At 37.7% G+C, this 25,064-nt stretch overlaps 1 protein-coding gene across 1 annotated transcript in view; it reads right to left on the bottom strand.

The window, feature by feature from the left end:
- Positions 1 to 294: 294 nt before the first annotated feature.
- The window catches only part of LOC138903311 (uncharacterized), a 39,325-nt gene continuing 14,555 nt past the window's right edge, over positions 295 to 25,064 (bottom strand). Inside the window, exon 2 of the mRNA XM_070191257.1 lies at positions 295 to 306. Coding sequence (XP_070047358.1) covers positions 295 to 306 — 12 coding nt within the window. The remainder of the gene's footprint in view (positions 307 to 25,064) is intronic.

The raw sequence follows: 25,064 nt of genomic DNA, 5'->3' as shown, positions 1-25,064 counted from the left end.
TAAGTGAATTTCAAACACTAAATCTCCTATTTGGAAAGGCCCTGCTCAACCAACTTGATCACCCCCAACGGATCATTTGAACTAGTAGTAATATTTTTCATTGATGATTATGGGTGGCACACCCTTTCATCAGAAATATTCTGCTATAGGACTAGAACCGAAACAAGAAACAAAACTAAAACTATTTTCACTAGATAACAAAGACAACTTCTTAAGACTCTTGAGTAGGGGACTGTAGTAGACAGAGCTAGACCCTCCTTAACTTGGACCAAAAATCAGAGGCCTTCTCAGTTTTCACTTAAAGGCCTGCAAGATACATCCAATAAAGGAAAAAATCAGACTACATTTTAGCTGCAGACCTAGTTTTTTGACCAAAGAGTAAAAGTTGAATTTATTCATACTTTCCATTTAAATGACATTCTCTTAATTTTTTCTAAATGGAGTGATTTTGTCGTAACGTTTAAAAATATGACATGCGATAAACTTAGTCAAGATGTGTGCGCGAAAGATCTTCTAGTTTCTGTCTTAGGATTATCAGCACTTATCTAACATTTAACATGTGCGAGTACGATAGAAATTAATTAACGGAAGGTCAAAATTATTCTCCAACTATCAAAAATAGCTCAAATATATCCTCCGTTTATTTTTGGTATCAAATTTGTCTTCGCCGTCTAAAAATTGGACCATTATTGCCTTAAAAACTAACGGTTGTCACACCAGGTTTTGGACATATTTAAATATTACGGAAAAGGGGTCAAATTTGCCCTCGAACTATCGAAAATAGCTCAATTATATCCTCCGTTTGTGTTTGGTACCAAATATGTCCTTGCTCTAAAATCTAACAGCTGCCACATCAACTTTTGGACCTATTTAAATATTATAATCATGTTGACATGCCAGTACAACATGACAAAAATAAAACCTTCTCCACCCGCAAGAACCCATTTTCTGCGAGGGGTTGCTGCATTTCCCGTGAAGGCATAGTGAAGCACTTCAGGTGGCCTGCTAGCTAGGCCAATAAGGAGGGGAAGGATTAGGTGGTGTCTAAAAAGTGTATCTTTTTGTGAGGTTTTGGGTCTAGGTCTTATTTATCGTCGATCTTCTTTTCTTTTCTGTTGATGAAGGCTGGAAGTGGAAGGGTACAATAGTTTAGAGGATGGTCTCATTCTAATGGTTTTCGAGTTTCTTACTAGAGTTATTTTTAAGAGGATATATCTCTACAACTAATTTGTGACCTTTTTGAGCTATGAGTTTGGATAGCTAGCCATGGGAGTACTACAATATGCAGCTTTTGTTGTTCTCCACTATTTTTGTGATAAGATTTCTAATTTTAAGTGATAAAAGTTGGTATTTTATTTCTTGTATAATATATTGAATTCTTTTTATAGATTTGTGAATCTTAAGAATAGCATAACTAAATTTCTCATAATAAGATTAGTGTAACTTTAATTATTTGGAAGGAGAAATACTTAAATGAGTCAACAAATGAAAGTGGAGAAAGAAATTTTATCCGTGGGGGCTTTTGTCAAGATGGAAGACCGTCTGTTGGACATAGACTTTTGTTGTTCACATGAGCTCATGTGATGGTCATTAGTTTTTAGGGCAGTAGTGGTCCAATTATTAGACATCAAGGACATATTTGGTACCAAACACAAACAGAGGATATAATTGAGCTATTTTCGATAGTTCGAGGATAATTTTAACCCTTTTTCCGTAATATTTAAATATGTCCAAAAGCTGATGTGGCAGCCGTTAGTTTTTAAGGCAATAATGGTCCAATATTTAGACGGCGGGAAAAAACTTGGTACCAAAAACAAACGAAGGGTATATTTGAGCTATTTTCGATAGTTCGAGGACAATTTTGACCATTTTTCGATTAATTAATAGTTGCATTAATTAAGAACGGCAAAGGTCCAAATATACTCTTGTACTTTCGAAAATGGTCTAAAAATATCCCACGATATACTTTTGGGTTATCAATACCCCTGCAATCATCGTCCTATTGGTCAATTCTAAATATCTCCTAATTAATTAAAAAGACCCATTATTTGGTACCTGAAAAGTAATTTTCTAAAGCAATTATTTTTTGTAAAAACTAAAAAAAAATTTGAAAAAAAACTGAAAAAAACGAAAATAATTTTACAAACAAACTGAAAAATATTTTCTAAAACAATAATTTTGTAAAAACTGAAAATAAAAAACTGAAAAATAATTTTCTAAAGCAATTAAAAACTAGAAAAAATTGAAATATTTTTAACTAAAAACTGGAAAAAAATATATTTATTTTTTCAGTTTTTACAAAAATATTGTTGTGGAAAATTTCTTTTCAGTTTTTGTTTTTAGGTTTTACAAAAATAATTGCTTTATAAATTGTTTTTCATTTTTTTTAAGAAATATTTTTCTAAAAACTGGAAAACAATATTTTCGATTTTCTAAAAACTAGAAAATATTTATTTTTTCAAGTTTTGACAAAAATATTGCCTTAAAAATTGCTTTTTTCCAGTTTTTACAAAAATATTATTTTAAAAAATATTTTTCAGTTTTATTGTAAAAACTGAAAAAAAATATTTTCGTTTTTTTTCAGTTTTTAGTATAACAAATTCATTTGTTTTCCAGTTTTTACAAAAAAAAAAAAAAATTCTTTAGAAAATTACTTTTCGGGTACCAAATAATGGGTCTTTTTAATTAATTAGGAGATATTTAGAATTTGCCAACTGGACGATGACACATGTCCCTCCGTTTAAATGAGGGGTATATTTGAACCCAAAGTATAACTGCAGGGGTATAAATAATTCAATAGTATAACGAGGGGTATTCTTAGACCATTTTCGAAAGTACATGGATATATTTGGAGAACCCCATTCATAAGAAAACAAAACAAAACAAAACATTAGTCCGTATACAATTAGGAGTATCACATTCAATGGCCTTAGAAAACGATGTCAACGAAGAATATATATGGTAGGTAATAAAATAAATCGAAGTAATAAAGATATTAATAAAAATAACTAAGAGTCATTAATACAAGTCACTAATAGCTTTCGTTCAATCCATCATAACTTTCTGTACGAATGTCCAAATAATGATTGGTTTATCTTTCTGGAAACTAGATTCATAGGAATACATCTTTTACGTTTTAAACAATTTCAGATTCCTTATTGATTGCGAGATATAAGCTTCCAAATTTGGCTCCACGCATCAGAAATTTCTGGCGAAATTTCTTGGGAAACTGCTCTAAAAGCTTTCATTCAATCCATCATAACTTTCTGTACGAATGTCCAAATAATGAATGGTTTAACTTTCTAGAAACTAAATTCAAAGGGCTACAACTATGAAGTTTTAAACATTTTCTGATTCCTTGTATATTGTGAGATATAAGCTTTCAAAGTCGGCTCTGCGATTGAACCAGTTGTTGTCCAAAAACAACTTCTGCAGCAAAAATATTCCAACAGCTCCTTTTGTCCGAATCCATTCCGTTAACCTTCCGAAATCCACCTGAGGCCCTCGGGACCTTAATCAATTATACAAACATGTCCTAATATACAATATGAACTTAGTCGAGACTTCAAACCACATCAAACAATATCAAAACGATGAATCTCACCTCAAATCAAAATCTATGAACTTTGAACTTTCAAATTTTATATCTTGTGGCGAAACACATCAAATCAATTCGGAATGACTTTAAATTTTGCACACAAGTCATAAATAACATAATGGACCTATTTCAATTTCCAAAATCGAATTTCGACCTCGATATCAAAAAGTCAACCCCTGGTCAAACTTCCCAAAAATTCAACTTTTGGCATTTTAAGTCTAATTCCATTACATACCTCCAAATAATTTTCCGGACACACTCCTAAGTCCAAAATTACCATACGGAGCTATTGATATCATCAAAATTCCATTCCGGAGTCGTTTGCTCAAAAGTCAACTCTCCGGTCAACTCCTTCCATTTAAGCTTCTAATTAAGGATTGTTTCTTTTAATAATTTCGAATCTTCCGAAAAATCAAACTCGACCACACCCGCGGGTCATAATACTTATTATGAAATTTCTCGAGACCTTAAGTTACTGAACGGGGCATTAACTCTTAAATCGACAAGTCGGATCGTTACAAACTCGTAACTCTATTCTTCACTTAACTCTGTTATCTTTTTCCGGTCTTATTTGCCAGAAACATTGTCCACCATAAATCAATCAAATAAATTTCAGTTAGAAAAATTCTATCTTCTATAAATCGACTTTCTTCCTCTCTTTGAAAACGTGGCTGTTTTGCATCATTCAAAATTCTATTGTGAAATATGAACTAAATTAGCTATTTTTAATTGCATTGTGTTGGTAATGAAAAACGACGATGTAATAATGATCTTCTTATTGTACTTTAGCTCACTTTTGCTAAAATAATATATACTTACTAAATATTAAAATTTAATCTAATCAATTTGAACCTAAGGTAAATTCATAATTTAATTTATACTTAAATCAATTTAGAATCTGAAATCTTGTATAATTATATATTTATTAGTGTAAACAGTTTAAGGGGCATTTAAGTCATTACATCACAAGAAAATTCTTATCAACACCTATTTACCAAAAACTTTAACTGCTTATTATCAATTTCAACACTTAAATCCAAACACGTATGTCACGACCCGAAATTCTCACATTCGAAACCGTGATGGCGCCTAACATTTTCACTTGCTAGGCAAGCCAACATTAGAATATAATTAGCCATTTTAACAAAAATTTTGTCACGACCCAAAATCTCACCACAAGCGTCGTGATGGCACTTAGTCTCTTAGACTAGGTAAGCCGATTATAATAACAATTCAAGCCATTTTTTTTATAAACCAACAACGGAAATAATTACAAATATAACAACCTCCCAAGACTGGTAATATTGAGTCACGAACTCTAACTGGATTTATGAAATGATCTCAAGGATCGAATATACAATACTGTTCGAATAATAATTAACAGTACAATAAAATGGAAAGACTCCAAGGGACTGCGACGACCAAGCAGTTCTACCTTGAATCTTTGCGATCAACACACTAACTCTGCCCGAGTCCGATATCTTCAATACATAGCTCTGCACAAAAATGTGCAGAAGTGTAGTATTAGTACACCATGGTCGGTATCCAGTAAGTATCAAGACTAACCTCGGTAGAGTAGTGACGAGGTACAGTCAAGACACTCACTAGTCAAATAACCTGTGCAATATAGCAGTATACAATAGTACTAGAAACTAACTAGCAATAATAACAAAAAAATCAACCAGTGATATAAACAACAAGGCAACAAGAACACCATAATTAGTACACGAACGAATAAGGAATACAAGTATAACCAATTAAACATGTCCTTCAAATATAAATCTTTCACATATAATTCTTTCGAATAAATACCTTCAGAATATAATTCTTTGAAATAATATTTTGAATATAATTCTTTCAAATAAAAGTCACCTTGTGACACCTCATTTCAAAATCATAAACATACGGGTCTCAGTCCACTTCCATATTTCCACGGCACCTCGTGCCCATATTCTATCACAAATGCACGGATAACTCACGTGCCAATAATATCAAAATATATAAGATCCACACGATCAATTTATTTCCACTAAAGTGAGTTTACAATTTTTAAATCAAGTAAGAAATCAACAAAGAAATAAATTTATTTTAGAAATTATTTGGGTGAAGAAAATAACATTGCACTTAAATTAAAGCATCGGATAAAATACTGATTTGGATGTAAAACTATTTAATTTAAAACATAATAATAATTGCTTTTATTTAAATTAACTCAATCATCGAAAATCAGTAAGAACAACCAGAAATATACTTCTTTAGAGTCTGATGCTAAAAAGCCAAAGCCAACACAATACAACTAGGAGCACAAAACACATAATAATAAAGTCAACTAGTACATCACAGAAGAAGAAAAGAATTTACATATTAAATAAAACAAAATCACTCAAGACAAGAACATAAATAAAGAAATATCAACAGGGCACTCCCGAGGTACCGCCTCGTAGTCCCAAATCATAAATAAATTCACAATATCTCATTTCCTTATATCACCGCGGAAGCCTTCACATTTAATTTTTAAAGAAATCATTTTTTTCGAAATAGCATCCCGCGTTTTAGCCACCCTTATCACACCGCATGGCTTCTAGTAGTTCCCCTACTAGCCACACGTTTCAAGCCACCCTTATCTCACCGCATGCGTTTCAACACCCCGGCCTTATATCACCGCATGCGTATCAATATCACAATATTTCACAAATCGCACCTCAAGTGCCCAAATATCACAGCATAATACAACTTGCACCTCAAGTGCTCAAATATTACAACATATCACAAATTGCACATCAAATGCTCAAATATTACAACACATCACAAATTGCACATCAAATGCTCAAATATTACAACATATCACAAATTGCACATCAAGTGCTCAAATATTACAGCTTTCCACAGAAATCAATAATACATTATTTTTTCACAATAAGGAACCCACGACTCGATCATAATGTGTACAACATCTTAACAAAATATTAGGGAGTGAACAACTCAACCGAATAATATTTCACAATTTGGCACTTTGCCTCAATATGATTCACGACCTTTATAATTCAATACCAAATTTTCAACAACGTGAACTGAAAAGTAATTCATCAAGGAATAACCCCACTTTTAAATCACAACTTCAAGAAATAAATAGATTTATTCATCTTATTGACTAAATTTTTCATTTAAATTATATGTAGGTAAAATCAATAATGAAAGTGTTTTCCATAAAAATAAAAACTCAAACAAACACAGAGTTCACATAAAAGACAAGTGGCAGTCACACCAAATTATCATATAAAAACAACCTCGGCAAACGAGGAATGAGGCATGACAAATAAGGGATTTAATAAGTTACAATAATTTACAATTTAATATTTAAGGGCATCTACGAATTTCAACCGATATAATATGCACATATAAACTAAGTACGTACTCGTCACCTTGCGTATAGGGTTTCAATTATACAATCTCCACATAAGACTCAATGCCTAAGAGGTAATTCCCCCACTAAAGGATAGGCAAGATACTTACCTTTTTTGAAGTTATGCCGATATTTCAAAATTGCCTTTGTAACGACCCGGCCGGTCGTTTTGAGAATTTGAGCCCCGATCCCCTAATAACTGTTTTCCCCACGTTTGTTTCCGCTATTGGGACTTGCTGGAGTAATTGGTTATGGAATTCAGAGAGTTTTGGGATACTTAGTCCCTAGTTGTGAGTTTACGCCTTAGAATTTGGACCATAGCCAGAACTGTATGAAGACGATCCGGAATGGAATTCTATTGAATCTGTTAGCTCCGTTGAGTGATTTTGGGGTTAGGAGCTCATCCAGATTGTGTTTTTGAGGTCTGTAGTATATTTAGGCTTGAATTGGTAAAAGTTAGTCTTTCGGTGATTTCGGCCGATAGTGGAAATTTTGATATCAAACTTGGAATGGAATTCCGAAAGTGGCTATAGGTTCGTCATGCCATTTGTGACCTGTGTGTAAAATTTGAGGTCATTCGGACTAGATTTGATGTAGTTCGGCATCAGTTGTAGAATTTGGAAGATTTTAAATTCTTAGGCTTGAATCCGTGCTTAATTCATGATTTTTGTGTTGTTCGATGTGGTTTAAAGGCTCGACTAAGTTCGTATGGTATTTTAGGATTGGTTGGCATGTTTTGTTGAGGTCCCGGGGGCCTCGGGTGTGTTTCGGATGCTTAACGGGTGAAAGCTTGGACTTAGAGGAATTTCTGATTTTTGCTGGTTCTGGTGTTTTCGCACCTGCGGTGGGGAGTCCGCAGCTGCGGCCTCGCAGAAGAGAGGCTTGTAGGCACAGATGCGAGAAAGTCGAGAGTTGGCCTTGGGTCGCAGGTGCGAGGAAGTTCCGCATATGCTATGCTCGCAAATGCGCAAGATGCGCAGAAGCGGAAGGGATGTCCGCAGGCGCGAGCGCGCAGGTGCGGCCCTTTCGTCGCAGGTGCGAAGGTAGAGGGGACAAGTGAGTTGCGCAGATGCGCACGTTTTCCGCACAAGCGCACCCGCAGGTGCGAACCCAAGTTCTGCAGGTGCGGGAATACCTGGGCAGTGATTAAAACCGAAGGGCTTCGTGATTTTTATCATTTTTGGCTTTGCAAACTTGGGTTAGAGCAATTGTTGAGAACATTTTCGAGGCATTTCTTGAGGTAAGTTCCTTGTGCTTATTTTTGGTCAATAATCTTGCCTTGCCATGTATTTTCCCACCTAGTTTATGTGTATTTAAGGTAAAAATTGGAAGTTGGAGGCTAGGGATTTGGAAGTTTGAATTGTGGATTGGAGGACCATTTGGTGTCGGATTTTAGTAAATTTGATATGATTAGACTCGTGAGTGAATGAGCTTTCTAGTTTTGGAAATTTTATCGGGTTTTGATCATGAGGATCGGGTTTGAGCCAATTTCGGATTTTGGCCTATTTGTTATAGTTTTTCTTGCGGGATTCATTCCATTAGCGCGTATTGATGGTATTGTACTGTTTTGAATAGATTTGGGTTATTTGAAGTCGGATACTCATGTCAAGAACGTGATATCGAGTTGATTTGACCGGTTCAAGATAAGTGGCTTGCCTACCCTTATGTTGGGGACTTTCCCCTTAGGATATCTTGAAATTATTCGGTGTGTGGGGGCCATGTACGTGAGGTGACGAGTACGTACACAGCCTGTTATTTCACAAATCCCGTTTATCCTTTTTAAATCATAAATTGTTTCTCTTATTAAATTGTACTAATATGTTTAATTGTTTAGTTTAGACTAGAAAGGCATGCTTACGTGTTTTAACTGCCTATGTGACATTTTGTGCTCCATGCTTAGTTAAATTCCTATTTTCCTTATCTGTGTTCAGTATAAACTATATAACTCGATGCCATACATATTATTTCATCTTGCGTTACATATTTAAATTGGGACTACGAACGTATTTCGGGAGATCCCCCTGTCTTGCATATTTACTTTGGTAATACTGACGTATTCCGGGAGATCCCCCAGCACTGCATATTTACTGTGGGATTAACGGACGTATTCCGATAGATCCCCCAGCACTGCATATTTACTTTGGGACTACGGACGTATTCCGGGATATCCCCCTGTATTGCATATTCATTCGGAACTACGGGACGGTATCCCGGGAGATTTTCCACTGTGTTTACCTTGTTTTGAGCCGAGGGCTCCCTTAACTATTAAATTTTCGAGAATTTCTTTAATTGTGTTACCGTAAATTTTATATATTTTATTGTTTAATTTATTATATTTACTCTGGTAGGGCCTTGACCTGACCTCGTCACTACTCGACCGAGGTTAGGCTTGGCACTTACTAGGTACCATTGTGGTGTACCCATGCCCTTCCTGCACATGTTTTCGTGTGCAGATCTAGGTACGAGCTATCAGCCTTAGGGTTAGTGCATGATGCTGATTCTAGGAGACTTCAAGGTACTTCTGCTTGCGTCCGCAGATCTTCGGAGTCCCCTTCTACTCCCTTGCCTAGAGACTTTCTTTATTATCTTCAGACTTTTGTATAGAGCTACATAGATTATAGCAGCTTGTGACTTAGTGATATTCCGAGTCTTGGAAAACTATTTTGTATATACCGAGTGGTGCTACTCTTGGATATTTATAATATGTTATTTATCTTTAAAATGTTGTGTTTTCTTTATAATTTTTCGCAATATTAGGATTACCTAGTCGTAAAGACTAGGTGCCATCAAGACACCTTACAGAGGGATAATTTGGGTCGTGACAGCCTTCTTGCTTGAATTGACCTCCGGACATCTCAAATATATCCAAATTAATTGTATAACTTCATTAAAATTCATCGGAAAAAATTCCGGATAATAAAACGTCGACTTAAAATTTTATTCTAAAAAATCAACCAAAGTCAACGCGGGGCCTGCCTCTCGGAACCCGACGTAATTTTCACTAAATCCGAACACCCATTCCGATACGAGTTCAATCATACCAATTTTATCAAATTCTGATAACAACTCGACCTCCAAATCTTAAATTTTCGTTTTTGGAAGATTTTGCAAAAATCTCGATTTCTTCCATTTAAACCAGAAATAAATGATGCATATAACCATAGAATCATGAAGTACAATCACTTTAGGATATAGAACACTTACCCCAATCCATATGGTGAAAATCGCCGTACATATCGCTTCAATCCGAGCTCCAAAGCTCCAAATATGTTAAAAATGACTGAAACCTCAAAATATAGCTATTGCCCAGGTATTTACGCTTCGCGATCGCGAAGCACAATTTTTCTCAGCCCAATATTTGCCTTTCGCAATCGCGAAGAACAAGTCCCCAGCTCTTCCAGACAGCCTCTAGTATAATGGTCATAACGTTTTGTACAAAACTCCAAATGATGAATGGTTTTACTTTCTAAAAACTAGACACTAAGGACTATAACTTTCATTTTACCAATTCCTTATAGATTTTGAGATATAAGCTTCCAAAGTCGGCCCTATGCAACAGAGATTTCCAAACTCTTCCCAAATAGCCTGTAGTTTATCTACCATAACTTTTTGTACACAATTCCAAATGACAAATGATTTACCTTTCTGAAAACTAGACACAAAGAACTACAATTTTTATTTTTGGATCATCACCCAAATCCTTTTAAATTGCGAGATATGAGCTTCCAAAGTCGCGTCAGTGCAGCAGAAGTTTCCCTTATGTGATCGCGAAAAGGCATCCGCGATCGCGATTCACAGTGTCCAAACAGCAAAATTACTCTTCGCGATCGCGACCGTTTGTCCGCGATCGTGATGCATACCTCTGTGGCCAAAAACCAGCAAACAAAAGTGTCCTAGAAATGGTCTAAAACCACCCTGAAACTCACCCGAGCCACTCGGGACCCCGTCCGAATATACCAACAATTCACAAAATATATTACGGACTTAGTCGAAGCCTCAAATCATATCAAACAACGCTAAAACCATGAATCATGCCCCAATTCAATCTTAATGAAACTAAAAATTCAAACTTCTACATCCGATGCTGAAACCTATTGAATCAAGTCCGATTGACCTCAAATTTTGCACACATGTCATAAATGACATAACTGAATTATTCCAATTCTCGGAATCAAAATCCGTCTTCGTTATCTGTAATGACCCAACCGGTCATTTGTACTTTTAGAACCTCGTTCCCCTAAATAAAACTCCTTGTATGTGCTTTTATAAATTTATGACTTGCGGGGATGGTTGGTTCGGGATTTGGAAGTGTTCGAATTGAAATCGAAACACTTGGTTCCTTGAATTGGCCTTAAAAATGCTAAGCTTGACTTCGGTCAACATTTTGAGAAAACGTCCCCGGAATAGAATTTTGATGATTCCAACAGCTCCGTTTGGTGATTTTGGACTTAGGAGCGTGTAATGACCCAACCGGTCATTTTGACTTTTAGAACCTCGTTCCCCTAAATAAAACTTCTTGTATGTGCTTTTATTAATTTATGACTTGCGGGGATGGTTGGTTCGGGATGTGGGAATGTTCGGGTTGAAATAGGAACACTTGGTTCCTTAAGTTGGCCTTAGAATGTTAAGTTTGACTTCGGTAAATATTTTGAGAAAATGACCCTAGAATCGGGATTTGATGGTTCTAATAGCTCCGTATGGTGATTTTGGACTTAGGAGCGTGTTCAGAATTTTATTTGGAAGTCCGTAGTTAAATTAGTCTTGAAATGGCCAAAACAGGAATTTAAGTTTGGAAGTTTGACCGGGGAGTTGACTTTTTGATATCGGGGTCGGAATCCAGTTCCAAAAATTTTCATAGCTCCGTTATGTCATTTATGACTTGTGAGCAAAACTTTTGGTCAATCGGGCTTGATTTGATAGGTTTCAACACTGAATGTAGAAGTTGAAAATTTTAAGTTTCATTAAGCTTGGATTGGAGGATGATTCTTGGTTTTAGAGTTGTTTGGTGTGATTTGAGGGTTCGACTAAGTTCGTATGATATTTTGGGACTTGTTGGTATATTTGGTTGAGGTCCCGAGGGGTTCGGGTGAGTTTCGGACGGCTAACGGATCACTTTTGGCCTTTGGGAGACTGCTTATAGTTGTTGGTATTTTTCTTCTAATTTCCTTATACGCGATCGCGTAAGTTTGTCTGCGATCGCGTAGAGTAATTTGGGCAGAGGCGACTTTGTTCTACGCGATCACGAGAATAGGGTTGCGATCACGTAGGCTTAATTGGGCAACAGAAAAATTTGTTATATGCGATCGCGTGGGCAAGTCCGCGATCGCGTAGGTTGGGCCAGTCTGTGCATCGCGATCGCGTGGCGTTATTCGCAATCGCGTAGGGGAAACTTGAGAGGAAGTTGGGCCACGCGCTTGCTCTATGAGATCGCATGATGAGGGATGCGATCGCGTAGAGTTGGAACCTTGAGCATCGCGATCGCGTGGCATTGTTTGCGATCGCGTAGGGTTATTTTCTAGGCAGTAAAAATTTGTGCTACGCGATCGCGTGAGGAAGTTCACGATCGCATAGAAGAAATCAATGGGCATAGAGTTTAAGTTCTGAAAATGGGACTTTTCCATTTTCATCGATTTGGAGCTCGGATTGAGGCGATTTTTGGGAGATTTTCAGAGGAAACAACGGGGTAAGTGTTCTTATCTCAATATTGGTTAAATTACCCGAATCCATCATTGTTTTTATCAATTAATTGGTGAATTAAGTTGGAGAAGTTTGAAAACCCTCTTGGATAGATTTATGGATTTGAGGGCCGAATTATTATCGGAATTTAGTAATATTGGTATGGGTAGACTCGTGGTTGAGTGGGCATTCATATTTCGTAACTTTCGCCGGATTCCGATACGTGGGCCCCACGGATGATTTTTGAATTAATTTCGGATTTTTATTGAAAAAATGTAGTATTTTCTTGTGGAATTGATTTCCTATAATTTTTAGTGATTGTATCAAATTATTTTGGCTAGATTCGAGCCAGACATAGTTGGATAATCGTGAAAAAGGCCTTCTATTGGATTAAATTGGAGCAAATTGAGGTAAGTCTCTTGTCTAATCTTGTGAGGTGAAAATTTACCGCATAGGTAATTAAATTAATAATTGTTGCTAATTGCGGGGGCCATGTACGCACAAGATAACGAGAGTTCGTACGTAGCAACTATTAATGCTAAAGTCTGGGTAGTTTAGGACTCAAAGCATGAATTACTTGTGTAAATTGTATCCGTTATTTAATTAAATTATTTGGTATATATTGTGAATTGTTGGGGGAAAATATTAAAAGATGAAAATCTCATATGCTTAATTTTATATTTAAATTAATTAATTGTTAAAAAAAATTGTTTAGCCTCTCGAATTGATCTTATAATAAATATACTCTCATTCCGGAGGTACATAAGAAAATGTCCTCCTTTCTTGTGGAGTGGGCCGAACGCCTCGGCAGGATAGATGCATCTATGGATCGCGTCGCACGTCTCTTGACAGTATACACGACACTCTGGATCGGATCGTACGACCTCGGCAGAAATCGTGCCTAATAATATTAATTATACGATATCTTGGCATTTCAATTGCAGTTTGTGAATTTAATTAATAGTTTGGAAATTATTGCATTTGAAGGAATTTAATTAATTTTGCTGGTTAAATAAATTATTGTTAACTCTATGAATTATATTGATTTAGATATTCTAGTTTTATTTCAATTATTATTATTGACCCATAGTGAGTGTCAAAGTCGGTCATCTCGTCTCTACCTCTTCGAGATTAGACTTGATACTTACTGGGTACACATTGTTTACGTACTCATGCTACACTTGCTGCACTTTTTGTGCAGGACCTCAAGCAGGTGCAATTGTTGGACCTATCGGTGCGCGCCCGCGTTATCCAAAGGCTTAGTGGTGAGCTACTTTCTGAGCCGTTCTGCAGCAGCTAGTGCCTCTTCTGAGAGTTTTATTCTGTCTATTTTATTTCAGACAGTCTTTATAATTTTTGTATAATCTACTAGATGTTCATAAAATTGAGATACCAGGTCTTGTAACACACACTAGTAGAATTTTTTGGACTTGATTATTTTTTATTTGCTAGAATCTTTTCATATGGTTTTAAATTCCTGCAATTAAGAAGAGTTTAATTACTCGTTTAATTTTAAAAGAATTGAATATGTGTTTAAATTACTAGTTGTCTTGCCTAGCTGTAGTGTTGGGTGTCATCATGACCTATAGGTGAAATTGGGTCGTGACAGTGTGTGTTCGGAATTTTATTTTGAAGTCTGTAGTTAAATTAGGCTTGAAATGGCTAAAATAGGAATTTAAGTTTGGAAGTTTGATGGGGGAGTTGACTTTTTGATACCGGAGTCGGAATGCAATTCCGAAATTTTTATAGCTCTGTTATGTCATTTATGACTTGCATGCAACATTAGGTTTGAATCTATATGTGATTCGTGTTTTTAGTATTGTTGCATGTGATTTGAAGACTCGACTAAGTTCGTATAATGTTTTAGGACTTGTTGGTATATTTGATTGAGGTCCCGAGGGGCTCGGGTGAGTTTCGGATGCCTAACAGATCATTTTTGGACTTGGCTTGGTAGCTGAAGTTCTGGTTTCTGCAGGTTCTGGTTTCCTTCTACGCAATCACGTGAGAAGGTATGCGATCGCGTAGGGCTAATTGAGGGTTGTTGAGTTTTGTGCTTCGCGATCGCGTGAAGCGGGATGCGATCGCGTAGCTTTGATATTTTGTGACTCGCGAACACGTGAAGAAGGTCGCGTTCGCTTAGAGTAACGGAGTAGAAGTGGAGGTCACGCATTTGCTCTATGCGATCGCGTGAAGAGGGCGGCGATCGCGTAGAGCTGGGAACTCTGTGCTTTGTGATCGCATGGGGATATCCGCGATCGCGTAGAGTTAATTCTGGGAAACCTTATTTTGTTCTTCGCGACCGCGTGCCTTTGGCCGCGATCGCATAGAAAAAAAAAAGACTGGGCAGAATGTTTAAGTTTTGAAAATGGGTCTTCGTCCCATTTTCCATTTTTAACGATTTGGAGCTCGGATTGAAGCGAGGTTTGGGAGATTTTCAGAGAAAACATCGGGGTAAGTGTTCTTAACTCAATCTTGGTTAGATTACCCAAATCCATCACCGTTTTTAACAATTAATTGGTGATTTAAGTTGAAAAAGTTTGAAAACCTTCTTGGATAGATTTGAGGATTTGAACGTCGAATTGTTATTGGAATTTAGTCATTTTGGTATGGTTAGACTCGTGGTTGAACGGGAGTTCATATTTCGTAACTTTTGCCGGATTCCGAGACATGGGCCCTACGAGCAATGTTTGAGTTAATTTCGGATTTTTATTGAAAATATAGTATTTTTTTATGGAATTGATTCTATAATTTTTGTTGACTGTATCGAATTAATTATGACTATATTCGAGTCGATCGGAGTCGTAAAATCGAGGAAAATTCATACTACTTGGTTAAATTGGAGCAAGTCGAGGTAAATGACTTGTCTAACCTTGTATGGGGGAAATTTTCCCTAGGATTGGTAATGAAGTGATAAATTAAAATATGTTGAAAGTCGTGTACACGAGGTGACGAGTGTGTACACAGGATAAATGTGAAAGATTATGTCTTTATATTGTGTAGATCGTTGTTGCATATTAATTAAATAATTTTACCTTGTTATATTCTTCATCATTGATTTAAATATTTATATTTTAAATTTGCTTGATCTTTTCCTGCTAATTGTTTTATCTGTTTAGTTGAAACTTGGTTTCTTTTATTCTGTGCATTATTGAAGGTTGATTTTCTTTAAATTAAATATTATTAATATGAATTATTTGATATTTTAAATTTGGTATTGAAGCAACGTACAAAAATTTTGAAATACTATTTTGTTGAGTTATTTATTCCCGAATATTTTTGTGAGATTTCGTACTCATTATGATGGAGCCGTGAGATCTTTATTGTGGAAAAATATTATTGTTGAATTATTTTGGCATGAGCCGTGAGCTCTTTATTATGGAAAAATATTATTGTTGATTTATTTTGGCAAATTAAAATATTTGGGCACTTGAGGTGTAAATTGTGATATTGATATGAATGCGGTGGTATAAGGTGTGGGTATTGAAACGCATGCGGTGAGATAAAAGTTTCTTGATACGCGTGGCTAGCAGGGAAAACTACTAGAAGTCATGCAGTGTGATAAGGATGGCTAAAACGCGGGATACAATTTCGGGAAAAATGTTTTCTTTAAAATAAATTGTGAAGGTTCCTGCGATGATATAAGGAAATGAGATATTGTGAATTTATTCATGATTTGGGACTACGAGGAGGTACCTCGGGAGTGCCCTTGTTGATATTGATTTATGTCCGCAGTTGCCTTTGATTATTGTTGTGATGTTTCTTAAAGTTGAAAATAAATTCTATTTTATTTCCGCGAGGTATTAATTGCCATTATTAGGTGTAATTAAATTGTGACATACTACTTGACTCATTTTCATTGTCATTTTATCTTATTATATTGTTAAACATTTTTACCATGCCATTATTTATTTTTTCAGTAAGGCCTGACCTAACCTCGTCACTACTCTACCGAGGTTAGGTTTGGCACTTACTGGGTACCGCTGTGGTGTACTCATACTATGCTTCTGCACATCTTTTTGTGCAGATCCAGGTACATCTTACCAGCCCAGACTTCAGTGAGTTACCGATGTACAGAGACTTCGAGGTATATCTCTCAGCGTCCGCTGACTCTGGAGTCCCCTTCTATCATTATCATGTTGTTTCCTTATTTGTCACGACCCAAAATCCCACCATAGGCGTTATGATGGCAACTAGTCTTTAAGACTAGGTAAGCCGATTTCAATTACATTTTGAAGCTTTTTTCTTTAATTAAATAAGTAATCAAAACTAACAGCGGAACAAATATGAATATACAATCTCCCAAGACTGGTAGTACTGAGTCACAAACTCTAACTGAATACATAGAAAGATCACGAGAACCAAATATACAATACTGTTTGATTAAAATTAAAATTACAATTAAATGAAAAATACTCCAAGAGACTACGACGACTTAGTAGCTCTACCGTGAATCCTTACGATCCCTCTTTAACTCTGCTCAAGTCTGATATCTCCATTACCTGACTCTGCACAAAAAATGTGTAGAAAGTGTAGTATGAGTACACCATGGCGGTACCCAGTAAGTATCAAGACTGACCTCAGTGGAGTAGAGACGAGGTAAAGTCAAGACACTCACTAGTCTAATAGCATGTGCAATATAATAAACAAATAATAGGAAACAGATAACAATAAGGGCAAGATAAAACAACCAGTGATATGCACAGCAAGACAACAAGAACACCATAAATATCACTCAATAATTAATAAATACAATTACACCCAATTAAATCAAGTCCTTCAAATAAATGTCTTTCACATATAATTCTTCCAAATAACTCTTTTTCAAATATAAGTTTCTCAAATAATTATGTTCCAAATATAATTCTTTCAATAAATCTCTTCAAATATAATTTCCTCAAATAATGTCTTCCAAATACAATTCTTTCATATAATACTTTCTAAGCAAAATCCTTCCAAATAAATATTTTGATTATAATTCTTTCAATTAAGAAGTCACCATGTGACACCTCGTTTCACAATCTTAAAAATACGGGTCTCAACCCATTTTCATATATTTCCATGGCACTTTGTGCCCATAATTAAATCATCATATTTCCCCGGCACATCGTGCCCTCATTTCATATCACAACTACATGGATAATGCATGCGCCAAATATCATTATCATTTACACACAGCACCTCGTGTCCATATTTCATATCACAATTGCACGGACAATTCAAGTGCCAATTTACTCATTAGTTACTCACGGCACCTCGTGCCCACACTTCATTTTATAATCCTCCTGACAATAGCCACATGTTCTCAATTTCAACATAAAGAGATCGTTATCAATTTACCAACAACAAGACAAATTGCACAAGGTATAAAAATAGACACAAGAAAGTCATAACATCACGTGAAAATCACCAACACCACGACTCCACATCATCACATATCGTCGCTGACAATAGCCACCCTTATCCCTCCGCCCTGACAATATCAATAGCCACCCTTATCGCTCTTATTGCCACCATTATCTCTCCTATAGCCACCCTTATCGCTCCGCCCAGACAATATTCCAACAAATACAATAACAGTGAAATACCACCCTTATACCCGCATAATATCTACAGTGGAATGCCACCCTTATATCCTCAAAATAACAACTCACACAACACAACAATTTACACGGTAAGTTATCACAGCAACATAACAAAATCAATTCATATCACAATTTGCCCAATGGCCACAATAATTCCAAGGATATATTAAAACCAATTAATTTCACAACAAATAGCCCAAGGCTCCACACAATGTATATAAAATCTCAAAATCAATCAACAGAGATAGAAATTATTCAGCACAAAGCAAAGCATTCATTAAACCAAATTTAGATAAATATATTAGCACATCTTCTTAAGCTTGCTTAATTAATTATTTGCATAAGGAAAATTCATAATGAAATTAAATTTCAAGAATATCAAACCATCAAACTCACGGAATTCACATAAATATACAAGTAATAATTGCATCAAGTTGTCATATAAAAAACAAATTCGATAAATGTGTTTTGAGGCATGGCAAACAGATGATTAAATATATGCCAACAATTATCCAATTTACAATGCAATATGCCCAAGACCTTAACTCAATAAATTTTGCATATATAAGCCCGAGTACGTACTCGTCACCTCGCGTACACGGCTTTTCACATTTCACAAATGGCACATAAGACTCGATGCCTAAGGGGTAATTCCCCCACTCGAGGTTAAGCAAGACACTTACCTTTTTGAAGTTATGTCAATTTTCCAAAATCGCTTTCTTGCTTGAATTGACCTCCGGACAGCTCAAATCTATCCAAATTAATTGTACAACTTAATTAAAATTCATCAGAAACAATTCTGAATAATGAAACATTGACTAAAACATTTATTCCAAAAAATCAACAAAAGTCAACGCGGGGCTCGCCTCTCGAAATCTGACATAATTTTCATGAAATCCGAACACCCACACCGATACGAGTTCAACCATACCAATTTTATCGAATTCCAATAACAAATCAACCTCCAAATCTTAAAATTAAACCAAGAGGTTTTTCTAATCGTTCCAACTTAATTCACCCATTAAATATTAAAAACAACAATGGATTCAGGTAATTTAACCAATATTGAGTTAAGAACACTTACCCTGTTGTTCTCCTTGAAAAACTCTCAAAACTCGCCTATATCCGGAGGTCAATTCTCGGAATCTGTCTAGTTGTTTCTTCTTCGCGAACGTGGCCATTGCCTCGCGTTCGCGAAGCACAAAAATGCTACTACCCAAATACATGCTTCGCGCTCACGTCCAACTCGTCGCGTTCGCGGTTGGGCCTTCGCGTTCGCGGTTGGGCCTTCGCGTTCGCGAAGCACTGCCAGGTTCACCTACCCGTTCGCGAGCCTCTATTAGTGTTCGCGTAGAGCAATCAGCTTCCCCCTCAACTCCTTTCTTCGCGAACGTGTGAGTCCCTTCGCGTTCGCGAAGAACAATATCAGCACCAGCAAACGAGCAAAGTTTCAAGTCCAAAATAAATCCGTTAACCATCTGAAACTCACCCGAGGCCCCCGGGATCTCAACCAAATATACCACCATGTCCCAGAATACAATACAAACTGAGTCGAGGCTTCAAATCACATCAAACAACGCTACAACCACGAATCATGCCCCAATTCAAGCCTAATGAACTTCGAAACTTCTAATTTCTACAAACGACGCTGGAACCTATCAAATCAAGTCCGATTGACCTCAAATTTTGCACACAAGTCATAAATGACATAACAAATCTACTAAAATTTTCATAATCAGATTTCGACCCCGATATCAAAAAGTCAACCCCCGGGTCAAACTTTCCAAAAATTTGACTTTCGCTATTTCAAGCTTAATTCCACTACGGACCTCCAAATAATTTTTCGGACACGCTCCTACGTCCAAAATCACCATACGGAGCTATTAAAATTATCAAATTTTGAATCCGAGGTCGTTTAAACAAAAGTCAATATCTTGTCAACTTTTCCAACTTAAACCTTAAATTATGAGGATTGTTCTTTTAATTATATTCCGAATCTTTCGAAAATCAAACTCGACCACACCCGCAGGTCATAATACTTATTGCGAAGTTGCTCGAGACCTTAAGTCACTTAACAGTGCATTAATTCTTAAAATGACAAGTCGAATCGTTACATTTTTCTTTAGACCTTGATATATAGAGACATTGAGGATAAATTCTTAGAAGCTTGTGACTTATTTCTATCGGGTTTTGGGAGTTAAAATTGTTTAAATTGTAATTTATTTATTTTATATTTCTATTATTATTCTGCATTGATAGGATTACCTAGTCTTAGAGACTAGGTGTCATCACGACCTCCTACGGAGGGAATTTGGGGTCGTGACAAGTTGGTATCAGAGCACTAGGTTCATAGGTGTTACGAGTCACAAGCAGGTTTAGTAGAGTCTTACAGATCGGTACGGAGATGTCTGCACTTATCTTCGGGAGGCTATGGAACTGTTAGAAAAAATATTCACTTCTTTGATTCCTTATCGTGCGTAATTGTTGATTTCAAAGTTCTAAACCATTATCTTTCTATTCTCTCACAGGTGGTGAGGACACGCATAACTGGATTTGATGATCAGACACTCGCGCCTCCTGTTAGAGCCGCAAGAGGTCGGGGTCCGGGCAGAGGCTGAGCCAGAGATCGAGGAAGACCACGTGGTGCAGCCAGAGCACCTGCACGAGCAGATGCACCAGAGCCACCAGTAGCTACAGTTGGAGAGCAGGCACCTGAGATGCCTGTTACTACTCATGCACTTCAGGAGACTCTTGCCCAGTTTTTGAGCATGTTTGGCACTCTAGCTCAGGCAGGGTTAATTCTACTTGCTCCTACCACATCTTAGGCCGGGGGAGAAGCAAAGACTCTCGCCGCTCGTACCCCAGAGCCATGGGCCCAAGTTGACCATGCCCAAAAGTTATACCAGTGCTGCCAGTTCGGCCTGAGATTAGGACAGCAGTTTCAGAGGGGGAGCAGGGTTTTTTGTAGGAATGTCACTCTATCCTTCGTACTATAGGTATTGTGGATTCCAATGGGGTTTATTTCATGACATTCCAGTTTAGAGGAGAAGCCTACCAGTGGTGGCGGGCATATGAGTTGGATAGTCCCGCTAAGGCATCTTCACTCACTTGGACTCAATTATCAGATATGTTCTTAAGGGAGTATGTTCCTCAGAGTCTTAGAGATGCATGGCACGCAGAGTTGGAGCAGTTGTACTAGGGTTCTATGATCGTGTCAGAGTATGCGGTCCCATTTAGTGAGTTGCCTAGCACCAGCCTTAGTTGCTACTGTTCGAGAGCAGGTTCGCAGATTTATTGAGGGTCTCCACCCTAGTATCAGATTCAGTATGGCCCGAGAGCTAGATATAAACATCACATACCAATAGGTGGTATCAATTGCTAGAATATTGGATAGTATGCGGACTCGGGAGAGGGAAGAGAGGGAAGCTAAGAGACCCCGAGATTTTGGCACATATAATAATTCCTGTGCCCTAGTTGTAGCCCGTCATGGTAGAGGTTATGTGAGCCGTCCTATTCATTCAGCACTTCCAGCTTCTAGTGGTATTCCGGCAACTCCCACACCTCAAGCTCTATATTATACACCGACAATGTCTACTGTACCTCCTATACAGGGTGCTTTTAGCGGGCAGTCTAGTCGATCAGGCCCGAGCCAGTACCAGCAGTCATATCCTCTGTGGGCTTGTTTTGAGTGTGGTGACACTCGTCATATTATGAGAGTTTTTCCCAGATTTAGGAGGGGCACACCTCCATAGATTTCTTAAGCCCCACCTATTCCATAGGGCCCTCAGACTTCTCAGGCCATGATTACTGCACCAGTTGCCACTCCACTTGCACAACCAGCTAGAGGTGGAGGTCGGACCGGTGGAGGCCAGGCCAGATATTATGCCCTTCCTGCTAAGATAGAGGCCGTTGAATCCGATTCTATTATCACAGGTAGTATTCTGGTATGTCATAGAGATGCATCAGTCTTATTTTATCCAGGCTCCACTTATTCTTATGTGTCATCTTATTTTGCCCCGTATTTGGGTATATCACATGATTTCTTGAGTTCTTCTATTTATGTATCTACACCCGTTGGTGAATCTATTATTATGGACCATGTGTATCGGTCGTGTTTAATTGTTATCAGTGGTTTTGAGACCAGAGTTGATTTATTATTGCTCAGTATGGTGGATTTCAATATTATTTTGGACATGGACTGTTTGTCGCCCTATCACGCTATTCTTGATTGTTATGCCAAGACGGTGATGCTGGTTATGCTAGGTCTACCACGTCTAGAGTGGAAAGGTACCTCGGATCATGTTCGTAGTAGGGTTGTTTCATTTCTTAAAGCTCAACAAATGGTTTAGAAGGGGTGTGATGCATATCTAGCCTATGTGAGAGATGTTAGTATTGATACACCTACCATGGACTCAGTTCCTGTAGTAAGGGATTTACCTGATTTATTTCCAGTGGATCTTTCGGGTATGCCACCCGACAGGTATATTAACTTTGGCATTGATTTGTTATCGGTCACTTAGCCCATTTCTATTCCACCATATCATATGGCCCCAGCAGAGTTGAAAGAATTAAAAGAACAGTTACAGGAATTGCTTGATAAAGGCTTCATTCGGCCCAGTGTATCGCCTTGGGGTGCTTCTGTCTTATTTGTGAAGACGAATGATGGTTTTATGCGGATGTGTATTGATTACCGTTAGCTGAACAAGGTTACAGTGAAGAAAAGGTATCCATTGCCACGTATTCTCTAAAATTGACATGCGTTCAGGCTATCATCAGTTGAAAATTCGGGAACCCGATATCTCGAAGACTACTTTCAGGACTCGGTATGGTCATTACGAGTTCCTTGTGATGTCTTTTGTGCTGACCAATGCCCCAGCATCATTTATACATCTGATGAACAGTGTATTTCAGCCTTATCTTGACTCTTTCGTCATTAAGTTTATTGACGACATTCTGGTGTACTCCCGGAGTCGGGAAGATCATGAACAGCACCTGAGGGCTGTGCTTTAGACTTTGAGAGAAAAGAAGTTATATGCTAAATTTTCAAAGTGTGAATTCTAGCTTGATTCAGTGGGAATTTTGGGTCATATAGTTTCGTGTGAGGGGATCAAGGTAGATCTGAAGAAGATTGAGGCAGTGCAGGGTTAGTCCAGACCATCCTAAGCTACAAAAATCCAGAGTTTCCTTGGTTTGGCAGGGTATTATCGCCGATTTGTAGAGGGTTTCTCTTAATTGCTGCATCTAGGACCAAATTGACCTAGAAGGGTGCTCCGTTCAGGTGGACCAAGGAATGTGTGGAGAGTTTCCAAAAGCTCAAGACAACTTTGACTACAGCCCCAGTATTGGTATTACTTACGGGTTCAGGGACTTATACTGTGTATTGTGACGCGTCGCATATTGATCTCGACGTAGTGTTGATGCAAGACGGTAGGGTGATTGCCTATGCGTCCAGATAGTTAAAGGTACATGAGAAGAATTATCCGATCCACAACCTTGAGTTAGCAGCTATTGTTCATGCCTTGAAGATTTAGCGTCATTATTTGTACGGTGTCCATTGTGAGGTCTACACCGATCACCGGAGTCTACAACATCTGTTTAAATAGAAGGATCTTAATTTACGGCAGCGGAGATGGTTGGAGTTGCTTAAGGATTATGATATCACCATTCTCTATCATCCCTGGAAGGCTAATGTAGTGGCTGATGCCTTGAGTCGTAAGGCAGAGAGTTTGGGAAGCTTAGCATATTTACCGGTAGCAGAGAGGCCTTTAGCCTTGGATGTTCAGGCCTTGGCCAATCAATTTATTAGATCGAATGTTTCTGAGCCGAGCTGAATTTTGGCTTGTGTGGTTTCCCAGTCTTCTCTATATGATCATATCAGGGAGCGTCAGTACAATGACCCACATCTGCTTGTTCTTAAGGACACAATTCAGCACGGAGATGCCAAGGAGGTCACTATGAGAGATGACGATGTATTACAGATGCAGGGAAGGCTATGTGTGCCTAATGTAGATGGTTTGCATGAGTTGATTATCCATGAGGCTCACAGTTCGCAGTACTCCATTCATCCGGGTGGTGCAAAGATGTATCAGATCTTGAGGCAGCATTATTGGTGGAGGCGGATGAAGAAAGACATAGTGGAGTATGTAGCTCGGTGTCAAAATTGTCAACAAGTGAAATATGAGCATCAGCAACCGGGTGGATTACTTTAGAAGTTAGAGATTCCAGAATGGAAATAGGAGCAGATCACTATGGATTTCGTTGTTGGACTTCCACGGACTCAGCGGAAGTTTGATGCAGTTTGGGTGATTGTGGATAGGTTGACCAAGTCATCTCATTTCGTTCATATGATGACTACCTACTCTTCCGAGCAGTTGGCTTGAATCTATATTCGCGAGATTGTTAGACTTCACGGCGTACCAGTATCTATCATCTCTGACCGGGGTACATAGTTTACCTCACGGTTTTGGAGGGTTGTACAGTGAGAGTTGGGTACTCGGGTAGAGTTGAGTACAGCGCTTCACCCTCAGACGAACGGGCAGTCCGAACGCACTATTCAGATATTGGAGGATATGCTTCGGGCGTGTGTGATAGATTTTGGGGGTGCTTGGGATCAGTTCTTACCACTTGCGGAGTTTTCTTACAATAACAGTTATCAGTCGAGCATTCAGATGGCTCTATATGAGGCCTTGTATGGTAGGCAATGCCGGTCTCCAGTGGGTTGGTTCGAACCGGGCGAAGCTAGGCTATTGGGTACATACTTGGTTTAGGATGCCTTGGAAAAGGTTAAAATGATCCAGGATCGACT

This window comes from Nicotiana tomentosiformis, chromosome 12 (assembly GCF_000390325.3).
Source record: "Nicotiana tomentosiformis chromosome 12, ASM39032v3, whole genome shotgun sequence".
Lineage (NCBI taxonomy): Eukaryota > Viridiplantae > Streptophyta > Magnoliopsida > Solanales > Solanaceae > Nicotiana > Nicotiana tomentosiformis.
Note: the sequence above shows the minus strand (reverse complement) of the source record. Positions and strands in the feature narration are given on the sequence as shown.